Source organism: Saccopteryx bilineata, chromosome 1, assembly GCF_036850765.1.
Source record: "Saccopteryx bilineata isolate mSacBil1 chromosome 1, mSacBil1_pri_phased_curated, whole genome shotgun sequence".
Classification (NCBI taxonomy): Eukaryota; Metazoa; Chordata; class Mammalia; order Chiroptera; family Emballonuridae; genus Saccopteryx; species Saccopteryx bilineata.
This window is the reverse complement of record NC_089490.1, coordinates 278,075,667-278,094,024: the sequence shown is the minus strand read 5'-3', so window position 1 is coordinate 278,094,024 and position 18,358 is coordinate 278,075,667. Positions and strand designations below refer to the sequence as shown.

Genomic DNA, 18,358 nt, shown 5'->3' with positions numbered 1-18,358 from the left:
AGTGTAATGAATCATGATAGCAGAGGTAACAATTTAAAATAGATATATAGTTTTAAAGAATGCATCACAAATGTTAAGCAGGATCCCACCTGTAGCACAATGAAATATTCCTGGTACCGGTGAAGGATTGAGGAACTTCTACTGATTATGTAATGGAGGAGTCCTTCTCTCAGCCCTGAAGGTGTCTCATTTCCACTATTTGTTTGTGATGATGACTTTGTAAGCTAAGTAGACCTGGAAAATGCAAAAGCCACCCCGAAGAAGCAAATTGTTGCTGGAGTATCTCTTTCTTATTTGACTGCCTTGGAACTAAATTGGGAAAACCGTGCTATAAACACACGCCTGCTACCTTCCTACCTCACTGCCTCTCTGGTTAGAGTTGTGTCGTCTAAAGGCGTTCTAATCTACTTGAAGAATAACAGAAAACTGGAATAATTCAAGCCATCTAAAAATCTATAACTACATCAGTTTTTAAAGTAATTGTTTCCTGTTTTTTTTTTCTTGTCAAAATGCTTGAGTCTGAGGTCATTACCTATTTTATTTTTGCAGTGATACAGTTTCTCATGGGAGTTTTAGCAAATGGCATCATTGTGGTTGTGAACAGCATAGACCTGATCAAGCAGAAAAAGATGCTGCCTGTGGACCTCCTTCTTTGTTGCCTGGCGACTTCCAGGATTTGTCTCCAGATAATCATCTTCTACGTTCATCTGATTGTTATTTCCTGGATTGAATTCTCTCGATTTGTTGAGAATAGTACAGTTTTCACATTTGTACACAAATTGGAGCTTTGGTTTGCCACATGGCTCAGCGTTTTCTACTGTGCCAAAATCGCCACCATTGCTCACCCACTCATCTTTTGGTTGAAGTTGAGGATCTCCAAGTTGGTGCCATGGCTGATTTTCGGGTCCTTGCTATATACATCTCTCACTTCTGTTTTCAACAGTAAACAAGCATGGATTTTTTCCCAAAAATTCTCATTGGCTCTTTTCTTCCAAAATGCAACAACTACAATCAATGAAATATCTGTGTTACAGTTTGCCTTTCTTGTCATTGATATATTACTGCCCTTCCTTATCTTCCTTATCTCTAGTCTTCTCTTAATATTTTCCTTGGGGAGACACACCCAGCAGATGATGAGCACAGCGACAGGCACCAGGAACTCTCGCACAACTGTCCACGTCACCGTACTCCTGTCTATCCTGTCCTTCCTGGTCCTCTACCTCACCCAGTACATGCTGTCTCTTGTAGTCCTTTCTCAAACTTTCAAGGTCAGAAACTTCTTCTTTCTGTTCTGCATCTTGGTGTTGGGTTCATACCCCTCTATACACTCTGTAATCTTAGTTTTAGGAAATCCTAAACTGAAACAGAATGTAAAGAAGTTCCTCCTCCACAGTAAGTGTTGTCAGTGAGCGTGCACATTGATCCATTTGAAGAACTCACAGCTCAGTGAGTTAACATAGCCTGTCCCAGCTCTCTCAGCCAAACAAGCCAGTCATAAACACACAAAACATCATCTAAAGACTGTGTGTCGAACCTGAGGCATTTTTATGGATTTGCTGCTTTTTCAAAGGGTTAAATTGATTTTCAAAGCACAGCGCATGTTGGTGGATTATGTCAATGTCAATATTCTTATTGATAATGTACTATTGTTCTATAAGATGTAACCTAATTAAGGAAGACTGGGTAAGTGGTACAGTGATCTTTCTGTATTATGTCTGACAACTGCAAGCTAATCAACAAGTATCTCAAAATGAAAAGTATAAAGAGAAAGAAAAACACATTTGAACTTGTGATGCCAGAAGGATGCACAAACACTGGAGGGTCTCTGTAGGCTGAAGCCTAGTCTTAGATGGTTTATCCTGAGAAAAAAAGGCTCACTGCTCATCTCTTGTTTATCTACATATTATTTCTGTTGTTTTTTAGTCACAGAGAATGGAACCATTCTTCCACATCAGATTAGAGAAGAAACTGCAGACAGGGTTGCCTCCTGTGTCCTTGTAAGCATGTCCATCTACTCCATGCTGCTGAGAGCCTAGAGTCTGTGGTGACATGTCTTATCAACCAATAAAGAAGCAGACTGGTGGAGTAAGAAGAGGAATGCAGGGCTGGGTCTTTCTTTTCTTTTTCCCCCAATTGAGCACACTGAGCAGACAATGGCTTGCAGAGATGTTTCCTTTTGCACTTGTGTGCTCAGCTCCAAGACCTTTCCAACTGAGAGTGGCAATCTGGAACTTCAACCACATTGCCTATCTTCCCAATGAAGCAACATCAGTAGGTGGGTGGTCTGGGGGTGTCACCATCTGCTTGAAGTCACAATGCATTTTATATTTGATGAGTTTGGATGCTAAGATATGTATATTTCCAAAACAGCTTCGGAACCTTTTTGTTTCCAATAAAGTAAAAGATGTCCCTTAGATTGGCTATATATCATAGTTCATGTTTAATGATGAAAAATGTGTTTAGGTTTGGATTTGCCAATCAACAGTAAAGTGATGTCAAATACTGATTTACTAGCCCAAGACATGCAGGCTTGGTTGTACTGCACAAACAGAGGTCTTTGCCTCTGAAGATCCAGGAAAGTATTTACCTTCTGGGTGTAGGAATTAAGTGCTGAGGCTGACCTTCCTCGTCCCACTGGTCTCATACTTCTTTCCCCATGGAGCAAAATAATAGCTTCCATCTTCCTATTTCCTTTTCCTACAGGCCCCTTGGTGGGAAGGTTTATAGCTAACTGTGTGCTCAGGCAGCCAGCTCTGGAAAGAGCAGTTGGGTCCTAGAGGTGATTACTGCCCCCACTTTGAGAAGGGACAGTGAGAAATCACGTTTATTTTTTGCACATCTCAAGTTTAGATGCCTGCATGGTGTGTCATCCTGCAGGTGAATAGAGAGAGAATGGAAGCAATTTCAAAAACTTCAGGAAGAAACAAATACAACTCTCGAATGTGAGGTTTACCTCAGATACCAAATTCTGATTGAATTTCATGCAATTCCTGCTTCAATAATGCTAGTTAATGAAATAAGTATCAAGGTATGACTGTTTGTATATTTACAAGAGTTATAAAAGGGAGAATGCATGCTAAAGCAACCTATTCTAGAAACATTTCACAATCTACTTTCCTAGAAATATATTTCTTGCAGAAATGTTTAGCCATCGTATTGATGGATATTGCTAGGACACTAATTGCTTCCTTGTGGAAGCAAAACAGACTGAGCCTTCGGACTCTCTGGAGCCACCCTCATCTGGACTCCTTAGCCTTGACAAATCACTTTCATCCTGCTCATCTTGCATGGCTTAGCCTCTGTAGTGGCGTGGCATCTCCCTCTACCCCACCCCAGAATTCTTAGAGGTGGACTGAACACTGGGACCCCTGGGAGGTGTGCCTGTGGGGTCTCATACCTATGGGTCAGGCCAGAGGACGTGACAATGTCCATGCTTCCTCTGCTTCCTGTGGCTTCCTGAGGAGATCCACACCTGGCTGGTCAGTAGCAAAGGAGGATGGGCCACAAGGCAGGCTCTACCTGGAAAGGAAGCCAGCCGAGCAGCCCGTTTCATTCCAGATAGGGTTCCATGAGCGACCCCATGGAGCACGCTTGACCAGAGGACAAGTGTTGCCACATTGTGCCCCTCTCCGTTCTGACTCTGTCAATGCCCAAACTCCAGGGATTCCCCATGATTTCAGTGACTAAAAATGGTGACTCCAACTGAGAAGGCTAATCTATGTGCTTTTAAAAAAAGACTTTTAAAAACACAAATTCTGCAACAATTTGAGTATTTTTTTTTAAAAAAACAGTTTTTAAAGTCTTGTGAATTATAAATGCCTTTTAAATTCTCACTCATTCAAATATAATAAATGTTTGATGATAGAATAATCTGGACCTGAAAGTGGTAGGAAAACATTAGTAAACATCGTCCATTCATTCTAGATAGTTCAGACAGTTCAATAGTATGCCCTTTGTACACTTCAGTACAGTCATACTTGTCAGGCTATAAATATCCTAATTTTAGGCTTGGGAAACATGGTTTCCATAACTTTTGTCCATGTAGACAGACATCTCTTTAGGTGAGAAGAGAAACAGGAAGTCAGAAATATCCAAGAGAGCGAGAAACCAGGCAGATCATCCAAATCCACTTTGGCAATTGGTGAAACAACAGATGTTACAAACAGATGGCACCCATATTGGAGAAAAATCTAAATGATGGGGTGAGAATACCCACATGTTAGAGAAAGGGCCTTGCTAGAGAGTGAGTTTGGAAACAGGTTAGAGATTGCATTAACTCAAACTTAGTATTGGTGGTATATCCTTTTTTTCAAAACAATTCTTCTTTTGCCACGTAAGGATTACAGACTGCCATCTGAGACCTTATGCCAGGGGAAAGGGTAGATACTGAGAAAATCTGTCTCAATGAGTTAAAAACATTAAGCTTTTGGGGAGAGTCAGCATAATTCAGCTCGCGGGCGTTTGTTTCACTCTCTTTCTATATAAAGCTAACATCTCTCTCTGTCCAGGATACATTAAGCCATCTGATATATCACTCCATACCTTTGCAGGATTAAAAAATGATTGTTTTTAAGATGAGATGTAAATATTTGGTTTTATATCTGTGACATCTGGATCTACTTAATCACTTTGGCTAGGGGTCAGGAGTTGGTGATTTTACCCTATAATTGAAAACATATTCAAATCAATGAAGGGTGGGTTTCCCTCTTTCTTTGAGTGTTTTATTTATTTCTATTTTAATTGTTTTTCCACAAAATCATCAACATAACATAATATTAAAATATCTGCTTAAATGTCTGAAAATATTATTGTTTTTAAAATGACCACTAAGAATTCATTTTGCTTAAATCTCAACATTCTTAAGAAAAATATACATTGTGACTCTGTTATATTTTTGAAGTTGAAATGCATGTTCTTAAGTAAAATCTTTAGCTTCTATTAACTAAGCTTCTCTTCTTCCTGTAGATTTGTGTAAGTAATTCAATATAAGCACATGCTGATGCATAACTGGGTAGCGTTTGAATTTGGGAGTGTCTAAGGTCCCATAGCTCAGCTCTTGGTAAGCATGCTCTCAATGACCTAAATTCCAGAACTTCAAATTCTTCTGAAGATAAACAGGTTGAAAAGGATTTGGAAAATAAGTTAAGTGGATAACAATGGGAATGGATAGGATATCACTAAACATGTGGAATGCCTTCTGGCCATAAAACCATTCATTTGGACAGCAGATGTTGTACTTATGATTATAAATTAATAGGTTTTACTTCACTTGAAACCCTTGCAGTTGGCTTCCAGAAAATACTGACCAGATATGGTCAGGAAGCTGTTTCATGATTAGTATTCACCATTGCTTGTCTGCTATAATACTTGAAATTCTTACAATAAACATTTGTGCCTTTGATCAGGGAGGCAAGATTTTTTTCTTTTTCACTTACAGTATATATTCAATATTACTTCATATTAGTTTCAGGTGTACAGCATAGTGATACTTTACAAAGCGTTCCTCCTGATATTTCCATACCCACCAAGCACCCTGCAGAGTTATTACATTACTATCAACTATATTCCCTATACTGTGCTTTATATCCCTGTGATTCTTGTGTACATACCAACTTGTACTTCATAATCCTTTTCCACCCTGTCTTCTAAACCCCACTCCTCTGGCAACCATCCTTCTGTTCTCTGCATCTGTGAGGCTGTTTCTATTTTGTTTGTTCATTTATATTGTTCTTTACATTCTACATGTACATGAAATCATATGATATTTGTCTTTCTCTGACCTATTTAATTTAGCATAACATTCTCTAGGCCCATCTATGCTCTTGCAAATGGTAAAATTTCATTCTTTTTTATGACTGAGTAATATTCCATTGTATATACGGTATGTACCACAACTTTTTAATCCACTCTTTTATTGATAGGCACTTGGGTTGCTTCCATATATTGGCTATTGCAAATAATGCTGCAGTGAACATAGGGGTGCATATGTTATTTCAAATTAATATTGTGGATTTCTTTAGATATCCAGATGTGAAATTGCTGGGTCATAAGGCAGTTCCATGTTTAATTTATTTCCACATTGTTTTCTATAGTGGCTGGACCAATCTGCATTTCGACCAACAGTGCATACATTTTCTTTTTCTCCACATCCTCACCAACACTTGTTGTTTGTTGATTTATTGGTGATAGTCATGCCAAGGTGTGAGGAGATGACTCATTGTGGTTTTATTTCAAATTTCTCTGATGATTAGAGATGTTGAACTTCTTGTATGTTATTACCTCCTCTGTCAAATATTAAGTGATCATATACATGTGGGTTTATTTCTGGTCTTTTCATTCTATCCCATTGATCTGCTTTTATGCCAGTGCCATGCTGGTTTGATTATATAGCCTTGTACAGTTTGAGATCAGTTAGTGTGATACCTCCAACTTTGTTCTTCTTTCTTAAGATTGCCGTGGCTATTGAGGGTCTTTTGTGGTTTCATATAACTTTTTGGGTTATTTGTTTTAGTTCTATTTAATAAGAATTTTGTTAAATCTATAGATTTCTTTAAGTAATATGGACATTTTGGATGTTAATTGTTCCTATCCATGAGCACAGAATATGTTTCTATTTATTTGTATTTTCTTCAGTGTCTTACAATTTTTTCAGTACAGGTCTTTTACCACCTTGGTTAAATTAATTCCTAGGTATTTGTTGTTGTTCTGATGCAATTGTAAGTGGTATTGTTTTCTTAGTTTTGTTTTCTGATAGTTTATTATTGGTGTATAAAAATGAAACCAATTTTTGGATACTTATTTTGTATTCTACTACTTTAACTCAATTTATTTATAAGTTGAGTAGGTTTTTGGTGGAATCTTTATGGCTCTCCATAAAAAGTATCATGTCATATGCATACACTGAGAGTTTTACTTATACCTTTCCAATTTGAATGGTTTTTATTCCTACCTGCCTAATTGGTGTGACTAGGGCATCCAGTACTATGTGGTGAAAGTGAACACCCCTGTCTTGTTCCTGATCTTAAGGGAAATGCTTTCAGTTCTTTCCCATTGAGTATAATGTTACTATGAGTGTCATATATATCCGTAATAATGTTGATATATGTTCCCTCTATTTATACTTTGCTGAGAGTTTTTTTATACTAAATGGGTGCTAGATTTTGTTAAGTGCTTTTTCTGCATTTGTTGGTATAATAATATGATTTTTGTCCTTCATTTTGTTTTTGTGGTGTATCACGTTAATTGATTTGAGATGTTATACTAGCCTTGCATCCCAGGAATAGGTCCAAGTTGTACATGGTATATGATCTTTTTAATGTATTGCTGAATTTAGTTTGCTAATAAAATTTTTTTAAAAATTTTATTTATCGATTTTAGAGAGAGATAGGGGGAGAGAGAGATAGGAACATCGATCTGTTCCTATATGTGCCCTGACCAAGCATCGAATGGGCAACACTCTAACCAACTGAGTTTCCTAATATTTTGTTGAGGATTTTTGCAGATATGTTCATCAGGGATATTGGCCTATAACTTTTTTTTCTTTGTAGTGTACTTATCTGGTTTTGGAACAAGGATAATGCTGACCTCATAAAAATGAGCGTGGGAGTCTTCCCTCTTCTTGAATTTTTTGGAATAGTGAATAACATGTGTAAGTTCTTCTTTGAATGTTTGATAAAATTCACCTATGAAGACATCCGGCCCAGTATTTTTGTTTGTTGAGAGCTTTTTGATTACTATTTGATTTCTTTGGTTGTAATCAGTCTATTAAAATTTTTTTTGTTTCTCTATGATTCAGTTTTGGAAGAGTGTATATTTCTAGGAATTTGTCCATTTCTTCCAGATTGTCCAATTTGTTGGCATATACTTGTTTGTAATATTTTCTCATAATTCTTTGCATTTCTGTGATGTCAGTTGTCACATCTCTTTCATTTCTGATTTTATTTATTTGGGTCCTCTATCTTTCTTGATAAGTCTGATTAAAGATTTATCAATCTTTTTTATCTTTCCAAAGAACCAGCTCTTGGTTTTATTGATCTTTTGAATTGTTTTGTTTTACACTCTATTTAATTAATTTCAACACTGATCTTTATTAAATTTTTGCTATTTAGTTTGGGCTTTGTCTGTTGTTCCTTTTCTAGTTTTTTTAGTTCTTAGATAATGTTGTTTATTTGAGATTTTTTCTTGTTTCTTGAGGTAGACCTGTAATTCTTTGTATGAATTCCCCTCTGAAGACTTCTTTCACTGTGTCCCATAGATTTTATGTTGGTGTTTTTCTTATTATCTTTTGTTTCAAGGTGTCCTTTGATTTCTTCCTTGATCTCATTCATTGTTATTTAGTCTCCATGTGTTTGTGTGTTTTTCATTTTTTTTTCTTTAATTCATTTCTAGTTTCATACCATTGTTGTTAGAGAGATGCTTAATATGATTTCAATCTTCTTGAATTTGTTGAGACTTGTTTTTTGTTTTAATATATGATATGGCATTTCCTTAAAATTTTTTCAGTGGACTTTAAAACATTGTGTATTCTGCTACTTTAAGATAAAATGCTTTGAAAATATCAATTAAACCCATCTGGTCTAATATTTCATTTAAGGCCACTGTTCCCTTGTTGAGTTTTCCTGTCTGCATGATCTAGCCATTGATGTCAAAGGGTGTTGAATTCTCCTACTATAACTGTATTACTTTGACCTCTTCCTTTATGTTTATCAAGATTTGCTTTATATATTGAGGTTCTCCTATGTTGGGTGCACAAATGTTTATAAGAGTTATATCCTCTTGTTGAATTGATCATTATGTAATGTCCTTTTTTGTCTGTCATAACCTTTGTTTTAAAGTCTATTTTGTCTAATATAAGTATTGTTACCCCAACTTTTTTTGTTTGTTTTCATTTCCATGAACTCTTTTTTTCCATCCCTTTACTTTCATCTGTGTGTGTCTTTGATCTAAAGTGGATCTCATATAAATTGCATATATATAAGTCTCATTTTCTTGTCCATTCAGCTACCCTATATCTTTTGATTGGAGCATTTGATCCATTTAGATTTAAAAGGATGATTAATAGGTACATATTTATTGTCATTTTAAAAAATAACTATGATCCTTTTTATTTTTGTTTTTCTTCTTCTTAAAGGAGACCCTTTAACATTTCTTTGTCTGACAGATATGGTGGTAGTAAATTCTTTAGCTTTTTCTTGTCTGAGAAACTATTAATTTTACCTTTAATTTTAAATGATAACCTTGCTAGATAAAGTAGACTTGGTTATAAGTCCTTGCTTTTCCTCACTTTGAATATATTTTGTCCCAATCCCTTCTTCCAACAGAAATAGAAGTATTTCTGTTGAGAAATCATTGGACAGTATTATGGGGACTTTCTCTATAGGTAACTGTCTTTCTCTTCTGCTTTTAAGATTCTCTCGGCCCTGGTCAGTTGGCTCAGTGGTAGAGCGTCGGCCTGGCGTGCAGGAGTCCCAGGTTCGATTCCCGGCCAGGGCAATAGGAGAAGCACCCATCTGCTTCTCCACCCCTCCCCCTCTCCTTCCTCTCTGTATCTCTCTTCCCCTCCTGCAGCCGAGGCTCCATTGAAGCAAAAGATGGCCCGGGCGCTGGGGATGGGTCCTGGGCCTCTGCCCCAGGTGCTAGAGTGGCTCTGGTTGCGAAAGAGTGACGCCCCGGATGGGCAGAGCATCCTCCCCTGGTAGGCTTGCCAGGTGGATCCTGGTCGGGCGCATGCGGGAGTCTGTCTGACTGCCTCCCCGTTTCCAGCTTCAGAAAAATACAAAAAAAAAAAAAAGATTCTCTCTTTGTCTTTAACACTTGCCATTTTAATTATGATATATCTTGATGTGGGCCTCTTTTGGTTCATCTTGTTTTAGACTCTCTGTGCTTCCTGGACTTATATTTTTACTTTACCAGGTTAGAGAATTTTTCATCGTTATGTCTTCAAAGAAGTTCTCCATCTCTTGCTTTCTCTCTTCTCTTTTTGATACCCCTATAAAGCAGATGTTGTTATGCTTTATGTCATCTCAGATGTCTCTTAAACTATACTCATTTTGTTTAAGATTTTTTTCTTTTCTGTTCTGATTGTGTGTTTTATGCTGCATTGTCTTCCAAATTGCTGATTTGAATCTCTACTTAACCTAATTTGTGGTTGATTCTTTCTAGTGTATTCCTCTTTAAAAATATTGTAGTCTTCAATTCTGACTGGTTCTTTTTATGGTTTCTATGTTCTTTTTATATATTTACCAGCTCTTTGTTGAACTTCTAAGTTTATTCTTCCCTTAAGATTTTTGAGCATCCCTTCAAATCTTTGTCTAATAGATTGCTTATCTCCATTTCATTTAGTTATTTTTTCTGGGTATTTATCTTATTCTTTCATTTAAGGAATGTTTCTTTGTCTCTCTAGTTTTTACTACCTCTCTGTATTTTTTTCTATGTATAAGGTAGGTCTGTTATATCTTCCAGTCTTGGTAGGGTGGCTTTAATAGTAGTTGCCCTGTGGGACCCAGTAGCACTGTCTCCTTGATCATCAGAGCTAGGTGCTCCAGGAATGGCCTTCTGGGGGTTATGTGAGTCCTCCTGTTATAGTTGAATCTTAATTGCTGTTAGCCCATCTGTGGGTGGGGTTGACCCTTAGCCTAGCTGACAGTCAGAATTGCCCTTGACCACAGTGTACAAGCTGCTGTGCAGGAGCTGACCCCATGAAGATGAATTTGCCCCAGTAGTTTCTGTTTCCTGCCAAGTTCTCCTTTGGGTATGCCACTTGTGGAGCTAATTTGGATCATGCTCTGAAGCCCACCACTGGGTGTGTAGGTTCTGGGGACTCTTGAAAGTGAGTCTGGTGCAGGTCAATGTCAGACACTGCCTATGAGTGGCCCTGTGATATCTGTAAGTGATTCATAATTTGTGGCTGTCTCTGCTAGGCATGGGTGCGCAAGAAAAGAGCCAAACTGTACCAAGGCTGGTTTCCACCAGCACCGAGACTGGGGGAAGGTCATCAGCAAAAAGTCCAAATGCAGTCCTAAAGTTCTGCCTACCCCTACAGGCAACCTGTTAGGTTCAGTCACTGAAAGAGCCTCTGGCAGTGAGTCACTAGATTGCATGAGGTAGGTTCTTAGTCATCAGGCGGGTGTGAGTGGTGTTCACCTGATCAACTGAGATTCAAACTTGGCACCAGTGCTAGGTCTGAGAGCACTGACAAACATCTCGAGGTATATCAAGGCCAACTTCCACAAGCCTGGGGCCTGGGAACCTTTGTGGTGGGGAGGGGACCAAGGGAGTTGTCAAGGTGGGACCAGTAGAGTTCATCAAGCTAAAACAAATTAAGATGTGGTTGTGTGGAGGGAAAGCTCTGCACAGAAATGGTGCATTGGTCCAGGCATGTGGCAGAAAAGGGTTGGGAATGGAACTCCTGGAGAGCCTTCTAAGAAAGCCTGTACTGTGACCACAGCCAGCAAACTCTTCCATGCAGTGTGAGCTTGGCAAGGTGGTGCCACAGGAAGTCAGGAGGGTAAGGCTAGTGCATCCCCCCAGGCTGATGTCATATGGAAGAGAGCACTTGACCCAGGACAGGTTTCACCTGTGGGCAGTGTGGGAAAGAGACCCAGCACAGGGAAAACAACAGCTGTCCCTTTAGCCCTCTCATTAAAGCCATATAACCCTATCTCTCTCTGTATGACTCCAGTCAGCTCTGAGCTGCCAGCCTTCTGCTAAAACCCAAGGTGAGTGGCTGCATATGAGATTTTGTGTGCTGGACCTTTAAGAGAGTGCCTGGGTTTCTAGTAGACTCCTGTCTCTCTCTGGTAGACAGAATTCCCACTGATTTTCACAGCCAGATATTATGTGAACTCCTCTTCCCCACACTGGTGCTCTGGGCTGGGGAGTCCAGTATGTGGGGTTGAGACTCTTTGCTCCTCCAGCAAAACCTTTGCAAAGAAGATATCCCTCCTAATTTTCAACTGCCACATGTGGTAGCAGGACCAACCCTTTTTGAGTCTCTGCCCTTCCCACCAATCTTGATGTGGCTTCTGTAAGTCCTTGGTTATATAAAACTGTTTAGTGTTCAATTGGTCATTCAGGTTAATTGACAGGATGTTCTCAATGGTTGGTGTTGGATCTGAAAAACAGGCTCAGTGGGAAAAAAGAGGAAACCTTGAGAATCATATTTTAGATTGGGAGGCTAAGTGGATTTGTGTAATACCTTATAAAGAAAGGTAATTAGTCCATATGTAAGCCAAACCAGCGTTCCAGAATCAATAACCTGAATTTTCCTCAATTCTTGCTGGAATGCATCTGCTTATTTCGGTTATTTAACAACTGTGCAATGCAGTAAACACAGAAATGGGCTGAGCCTCTGTTTCTTGATCTGTAAAATGGGGATAATGATAGATACCACATGTTTAATAAAGTTTCAGGTGGGTAATTGTGAGCACTAATGGATGTAACTCCCAGATAACCGGGACTGAAACAAGTACTATCACAAGGTTCTCCAGAAGCACCTTGGGAGAGGGATGTGGAGAGCACTGGGAAGGAGCAGGTTGACCAACACAAGGTCGTAACAGAGCTTGATTTGGAATCTAGATCCACCACTAATGAGCTGGGTGACTTGATGAATCTGAACCTCATGTTACCCCAATTTTGAAGTGGAGCACACAGAATTCCAAGCTTAATGAGAGGAATTGATGAGCCATTGGAATCAATGCCTGGCTATGGCTAGTGTTCCTTAATGGGGGCAGAATTTCTGTTTGGGATGATTACAAAGTGCTGGAAATAGATAATGGATAGATAATGGTGATGGTTAGATAATATTGTGAATGTACTTAATACCACTAAATTACATTTAAAATGGTTAATACAGTAAATGTTGTGTGTGTGTGTATATCCACAAAAAAATAAAAACCCTATCAGAAAGAGGCAGAGACTGGATATACTACATTATGTTCTGGTGCTGTTTGTGAGCAAACACAGGTGACAGTCCCCTTTGTGAATTAAGTCACTATTAAATCCAAAATCCACTTTACCCATTAGAATTAGCCTGTGTTCAGACTAATAGATAAATATTATGAACCTGGATACTTTTAAACGCTAAATAGATTCAAATACAAGCTCCTCCTTCTTTCAAAGTACACATGCATTTTACAGGCCATTGAACCTAAGAATGCACAATGGTAGTTTACAGTAAGGAAAGTCCAAGTTCTTTGACATCATCTTTAAAGAAGGTAGTTTGAAATTCATCTCAAGGGGCCAACTTAAATAAAACTAAAAAGTAGATCTTTTTCTTTTTCTTTTAATAGGAAGGGGGTGCTTGGACAAATTGTAAGGGAATAGAAATTCTAACCCCTCAGGGCATCAAAGTTATGTTTGATTGCCTGTAGTAAAGAATTTTGGTCTGACTTAGTCATTAATAACTAATTCAAGTGAACAGAATGATTACCAATAGGCTTCCAGAATGTTAGAAATAAACACATCTCCCCAGTGGGATCACTTTCTGCCCATGTGAACCCCCTAAGGGGGCTGGGGTGCATCTTTGGGGATAGTTGTTCTTTCTACATAGGAATGTAACCAGGGCCAATCCAGCTGACTCAGCCAGGCGATTTTATCTACAAATGAAATACCTCTTTTTCTTTCCACGCTTTGAATTTCTTTTTACATCCCAGGTTTGTGTCCTGCCAGCCACAGCTGTTTTGATATCCTTTATAGCCAGATCTACTGGAATGCGCTGTGAGGTGTGCTTATCAGTTATAAGCTGAGTGTCACTCCTCCCAAAGAATTCCCCAGGGGATCCCAAGTATGAAGAGCTCTCTGTCTCCCTGTTTCTACAGGAAGAGAATGAATGCATCTCTTATGCAGTAACTCTCTGAAGTGTTCTCTTTGGGGTTTTAAATCATATTTGAAAAAGCAAAAATAAAATAAAATAGAACAATGGAGACAAGCCAGAAGAGACTTCTGGGAAAGGAGCCCCAGCTCTATGGAGCTGACCCTCCAAATAGTCAAGGTCAAGTGAGACCTTGGCAACTTCTGCCAGTCAAGTGTAGAGAACATACCGGGGAGCATGAGCTCCAGAGGAGGACCAGGTGCCTCACTGGGCTGGAAGAGTGGGGACTTTTACATCTATAACTAACTTTTTTACTTATTGTAATATATAATAAGAAATAAGAAATAAGAAAATCACCCAGAATTCACTATTCTATTAGTAATTTTGATTTGTCATGTTTCCATTCAAATGCTGTGAATAAAGTTAGTTAATTTTCAAATCATTCTAATCATAGTAAAGGAATATTTTTATCAACTTTAATTCTCTTAATATGTTAAGCATTTTCTTGTTGATCATTTTAATGACTACAAAATATTCTATTGAACTAATACTGCATACTGCCCAGATATACAAGCATTTAGTAGATATTTGTTGAAAAGATTAACATATTTTCCTTATCTACTTCCTTATGTGGGGGATTTATTTTGCTTTAACTTTTACTTTTACTATTCTAAATATTTAATAAATGCCTTCGTGATTTTATTTTTCCTACTCTTGCATAATTTCATTAGGAAAAGCTCTTAGAAATTGGATTCCTAGGTCAGTGGCGATGAACTTCGTAGGCTGTTTTCTTTTGGAGCAGATTGTATGGACTTGGTGCATGGCCACTTACCAGTGCACAGTCTGCTAGTTGGTTTAAATATTCTAACCAGCACTGCTGTGTAAGACTTTTTTTTTTTCAAATCTTTTTAACATTTTCTAACTTAATAGATGAAAAGAGAAAGATTTCAATTTGTAAATCTCTCTCTTCCAAAATAATTATTGGGGAACTTTTGCTTTTTATTTTCATTTTATAAGCCAAATGAAAATTGAGAAAGCTTCATTACATTTGTTGTTGTTGTTGTTTGTTTTTTAAGGAGGGCAAATATGTAGAAAACCCATAGGGGCCAGGAGAGTGTTTAAGTAAAAACTACATGTGAACCATATAATGGAATACTCCTGCATGTATCAAAAATATTTATGTTGACCTACACTTATAGACATGAGGATGTTTATAAAATAAATGCAAAAAGTATTTTAAGATAATACATATGATTTTATATATATAAAAATATGTAAGTATTTATACATAAGAGTATAGAAAAATTGGAATTATATATACCAATATACTGACAGTAGCTTTCTCTAGATTTGCAAATGAGAATGATTTTATTTCCTATTTTCTTATCTGTTTTTTATAAGCATCATGCGTTTTTTTGTATGACAAACTAATAATAAAAGTAAAAAAATACAAATAAAAAGAGACCCTCTGACTCTTGACTAGTCTTGCTGCAACCTGTTCTTATTTATTTTTTCTATTGATTTGGAAGAGAGAGAAGAATTGGGAAGGAGAGAGGAGATGAGGGGAAGAGGAAGATAGAAACAGCAACTCGTTGTTTCACTTAGTTGCTCCATTTAGTTGTGCACTTTTTGATTGTTTCACATATGTCACCTGACTGAGGATCAAACTTGGAACCTTAGTGAGCTGTGATGATGCTTTATTCAATTAACCACCCAGCCAGGGCTGCAACCTATTCTAATTCTTGGAACTTGTTCATATGTTGCTGACCCTCATTCTGCCTTCTCCCTTTCTGCCTAAAATTCAGAGCTGAACCTTGGTCTGAATCCTCCCAACTCCCACACAACTCTCCTTTTCTCTCATTTTTATCAGGCACACATCCAACGTTCACTCCTGCTCCATGAAAAATCCAGCCCCTTTGGACTTTTAGTGCCTCTCCAGAAACAAGTTTCCAGAAGCAGAATTGAAAGCGAAGGAGGCCTATGGTACATATGTGGCTATTTTAAAGTAGGTAACACCTCTCCTGCTCAAAATTCTCCATTGTCTTGCTTTCATATTCAGAATAAAAACCATATTCTCTCTGTAGTTTATCAGATCCCATAAAATCTGAACCCTCTCTTCATCCTTTCTCTTTCTCTACCTTTTTCTTACATGGTCTGCAAAAAACACAGTGGCCTCCATGCTAGTCTAAATTTTACTGTCCTCTGACATGGGTATACCCCTAAAATAAGTTGGAGTAAAATGTATATGTATTGATGGTACCCAAACTAATATACAGTGTGTCATGGTGCACTTTTGACCTGTCACAGGAAAGCAGCAAAAGACGATAGAAATGTGAAATCTGCACCAAATAAAAGGAAAACTCTCCCAGTTTCATACCTATTCAGTGCAGTTTGAAGTGGGCTCACACACAGATATTTTAGGGCTCCTTAGGTAGCTATCCCTTATAGCCTCTACAGACTCGTCACTGACTGATGGCCTACCAGAACGGGGTTTCTCCACCAAACTGCAGGTTTCCTTCAACTGCTTATCCCACCGAGTAATGTTATTCCTATGTGGTGGCGTTTCGTTATAAATGCGCTGATATTCACGTTGCACTTTGGTCACGGATTCGAATTTAGTGAGCTACAGAACACACTGAACTTTTCTCTGTATCATCCACATTTCGACTGGCATGGCCATGGGCTGCTCCGCTGTATACATGGTGTTATGTCATTATCTGCGCATGCGCACATGCTGCCACATCATCCTACAGAAACTGGGAGGGTTTTCCTTTTATTTGGTGCAGATTTCTATTGTCTTTTGTTGCTTTCCTGTGACTGGTCAAAAGTGCACCATGACTTTATGGACACACTGTATATATTAGCACTATTGTTTGTGTGGTATATAGTGACGTATTACTCCAAGTGAGGCTACAACCAGCAGCGTGAATATCACCGTTGAGTTTATTAGAAATGCAAATTCTCAGGCCCTATCCTGATTAATTAAATCAGAAACTGGGGGTGAGGCCAAAGTAGCTGGGTTTTTTTAAGATTTTGTTTTTAGAGGGGGGAGAGCAGGAAGCAACAACTCATAGTTGCTTCTTGTATATGCCTTGACCTTGCAAGCTCTGGATTTCAAACCAGTGATCTCAGCATTCCAGGTACTGTATTTCCCCATGTAGAAGATGCACCCTTTTTCAAAAAAGTAGAATCTAAAAACTAGGTATGTCTTATACAGTGGTTGTAGATTATTTTACTTACATTTCCCACTTTTCCACAATTATTGTCTTTTTTACAAATTTCAGGCCCCCGAATTAAGGTGCATCTTATACATAGGGACTATCGTAGATGCTTTATCTACTGTGCCACCACAGGTCAGGCCAAGGTAGCTGTGTTAACTAGTAATGTACATAATGTTTATGCTCTACCAGAAAAGAGAAGAGTGTATAATTAAAATGTTCTGATCACCTAAGGAGCCCTTTATTCTCATATTTACCATTAAGTAATCTTTTTTTTAATTATTTTTTTTATCAGGGTACATATGTTCAGAGAAAACATTTCCAGATTATTTTGACATTTGATTATGTTGCATACCCCTCACCCAAAGTCAAATTGTCTTCCATCACCTTCTATCTGGTTTTCTTTGTGCCTCTCCACTCCCTTCACCCCCTCCCTCCTTCCTCCCCCCCGCCCCCCCCCTGTTATCATCACATTCTTGTCCATGTCTCTGAGTCTCATTTTTATGTCCCATCTATGTATGGATTCATATAGTTCTTAGTTTTGTCTGATTTACTTATTTCACTCAGTATACACATTGAGTAATCTTAAATGAGTTGCTCATATTTACCTATAGGCTTTATATCAAGCCTATAATATAGCGATGGAGTTAATATAAAATCATAGAGATTATAGGGTTGTTTTTGTTTTGTTTGTTTTTTGTGTGGCATATGAATTACTAATCTTACTTAAAAGTACCTTCCCCACTTGGTTAAAACACAAAAGCATAACTTTCATATTTTAGAATACCATTAAGAGGATTTTGTCTTTTATCTCAATCTTTAATCCACTTAAACATTCTGTATAAACACACATATATTTAGAAATTTTTCATTTTCTAAATTGTTCGTTGTTTTTCAGGTATCGTTTATTATATGCTCAGACCCCCAAGTATTTTTGGTTTGGTTTCTGGACTTTGTTGTTTTGCTCCTCAATTTGTCTATTCCTGTTCCATATTGTTTCTATCAGAGTAGCTTTAACATACATTTAAGTATCTGGAAAATAAGCCTCCTATAATAGTCTTTTCTAAAACATTTATAACATTATCAAGTTTATTTACCATGTAAAATTTAAAATCAATATGTCTATAAATTCTGATCTTTTTTTAAAATTTTTATTTTAATTTATTGTGTTTACATAGATTCAAGTGTACCACTAAGTACATCCCCCCACCCCTGTGTTCCCCTCAACCTCCCCCTGGCCCCCTTTCCCCTCATGCCCTCCCCTCTTCCCCCCAGAATTTGTTTTTCTGTTCTCTATAACGCTGTGTTATGTATATATAATTTCACCAAT

The 18,358-nt window shown here is 37.9% G+C and overlaps 1 protein-coding gene across 1 annotated transcript; it reads left to right on the top strand.

Annotated features, from left to right (window-relative positions):
* Positions 1 to 509: 509 nt before the first annotated feature.
* TAS2R1 (taste 2 receptor member 1) lies at positions 510 to 1,409 on the top strand. Its single transcript, XM_066253608.1, has one exon. It carries the CDS (start codon positions 510 to 512, stop codon positions 1,407 to 1,409), a length of 900 nt encoding a protein of 299 aa, XP_066109705.1.
* Positions 1,410 to 18,358: the final 16,949 nt, after the last annotated feature.

Coding starts and splice junctions, on each gene's coding strand:
- TAS2R1 (XM_066253608.1), top strand. CDS start 510: ATGCTTGAGTCTGAGGTCATTACCTATTTTATTTTTGCAGTGATACAG.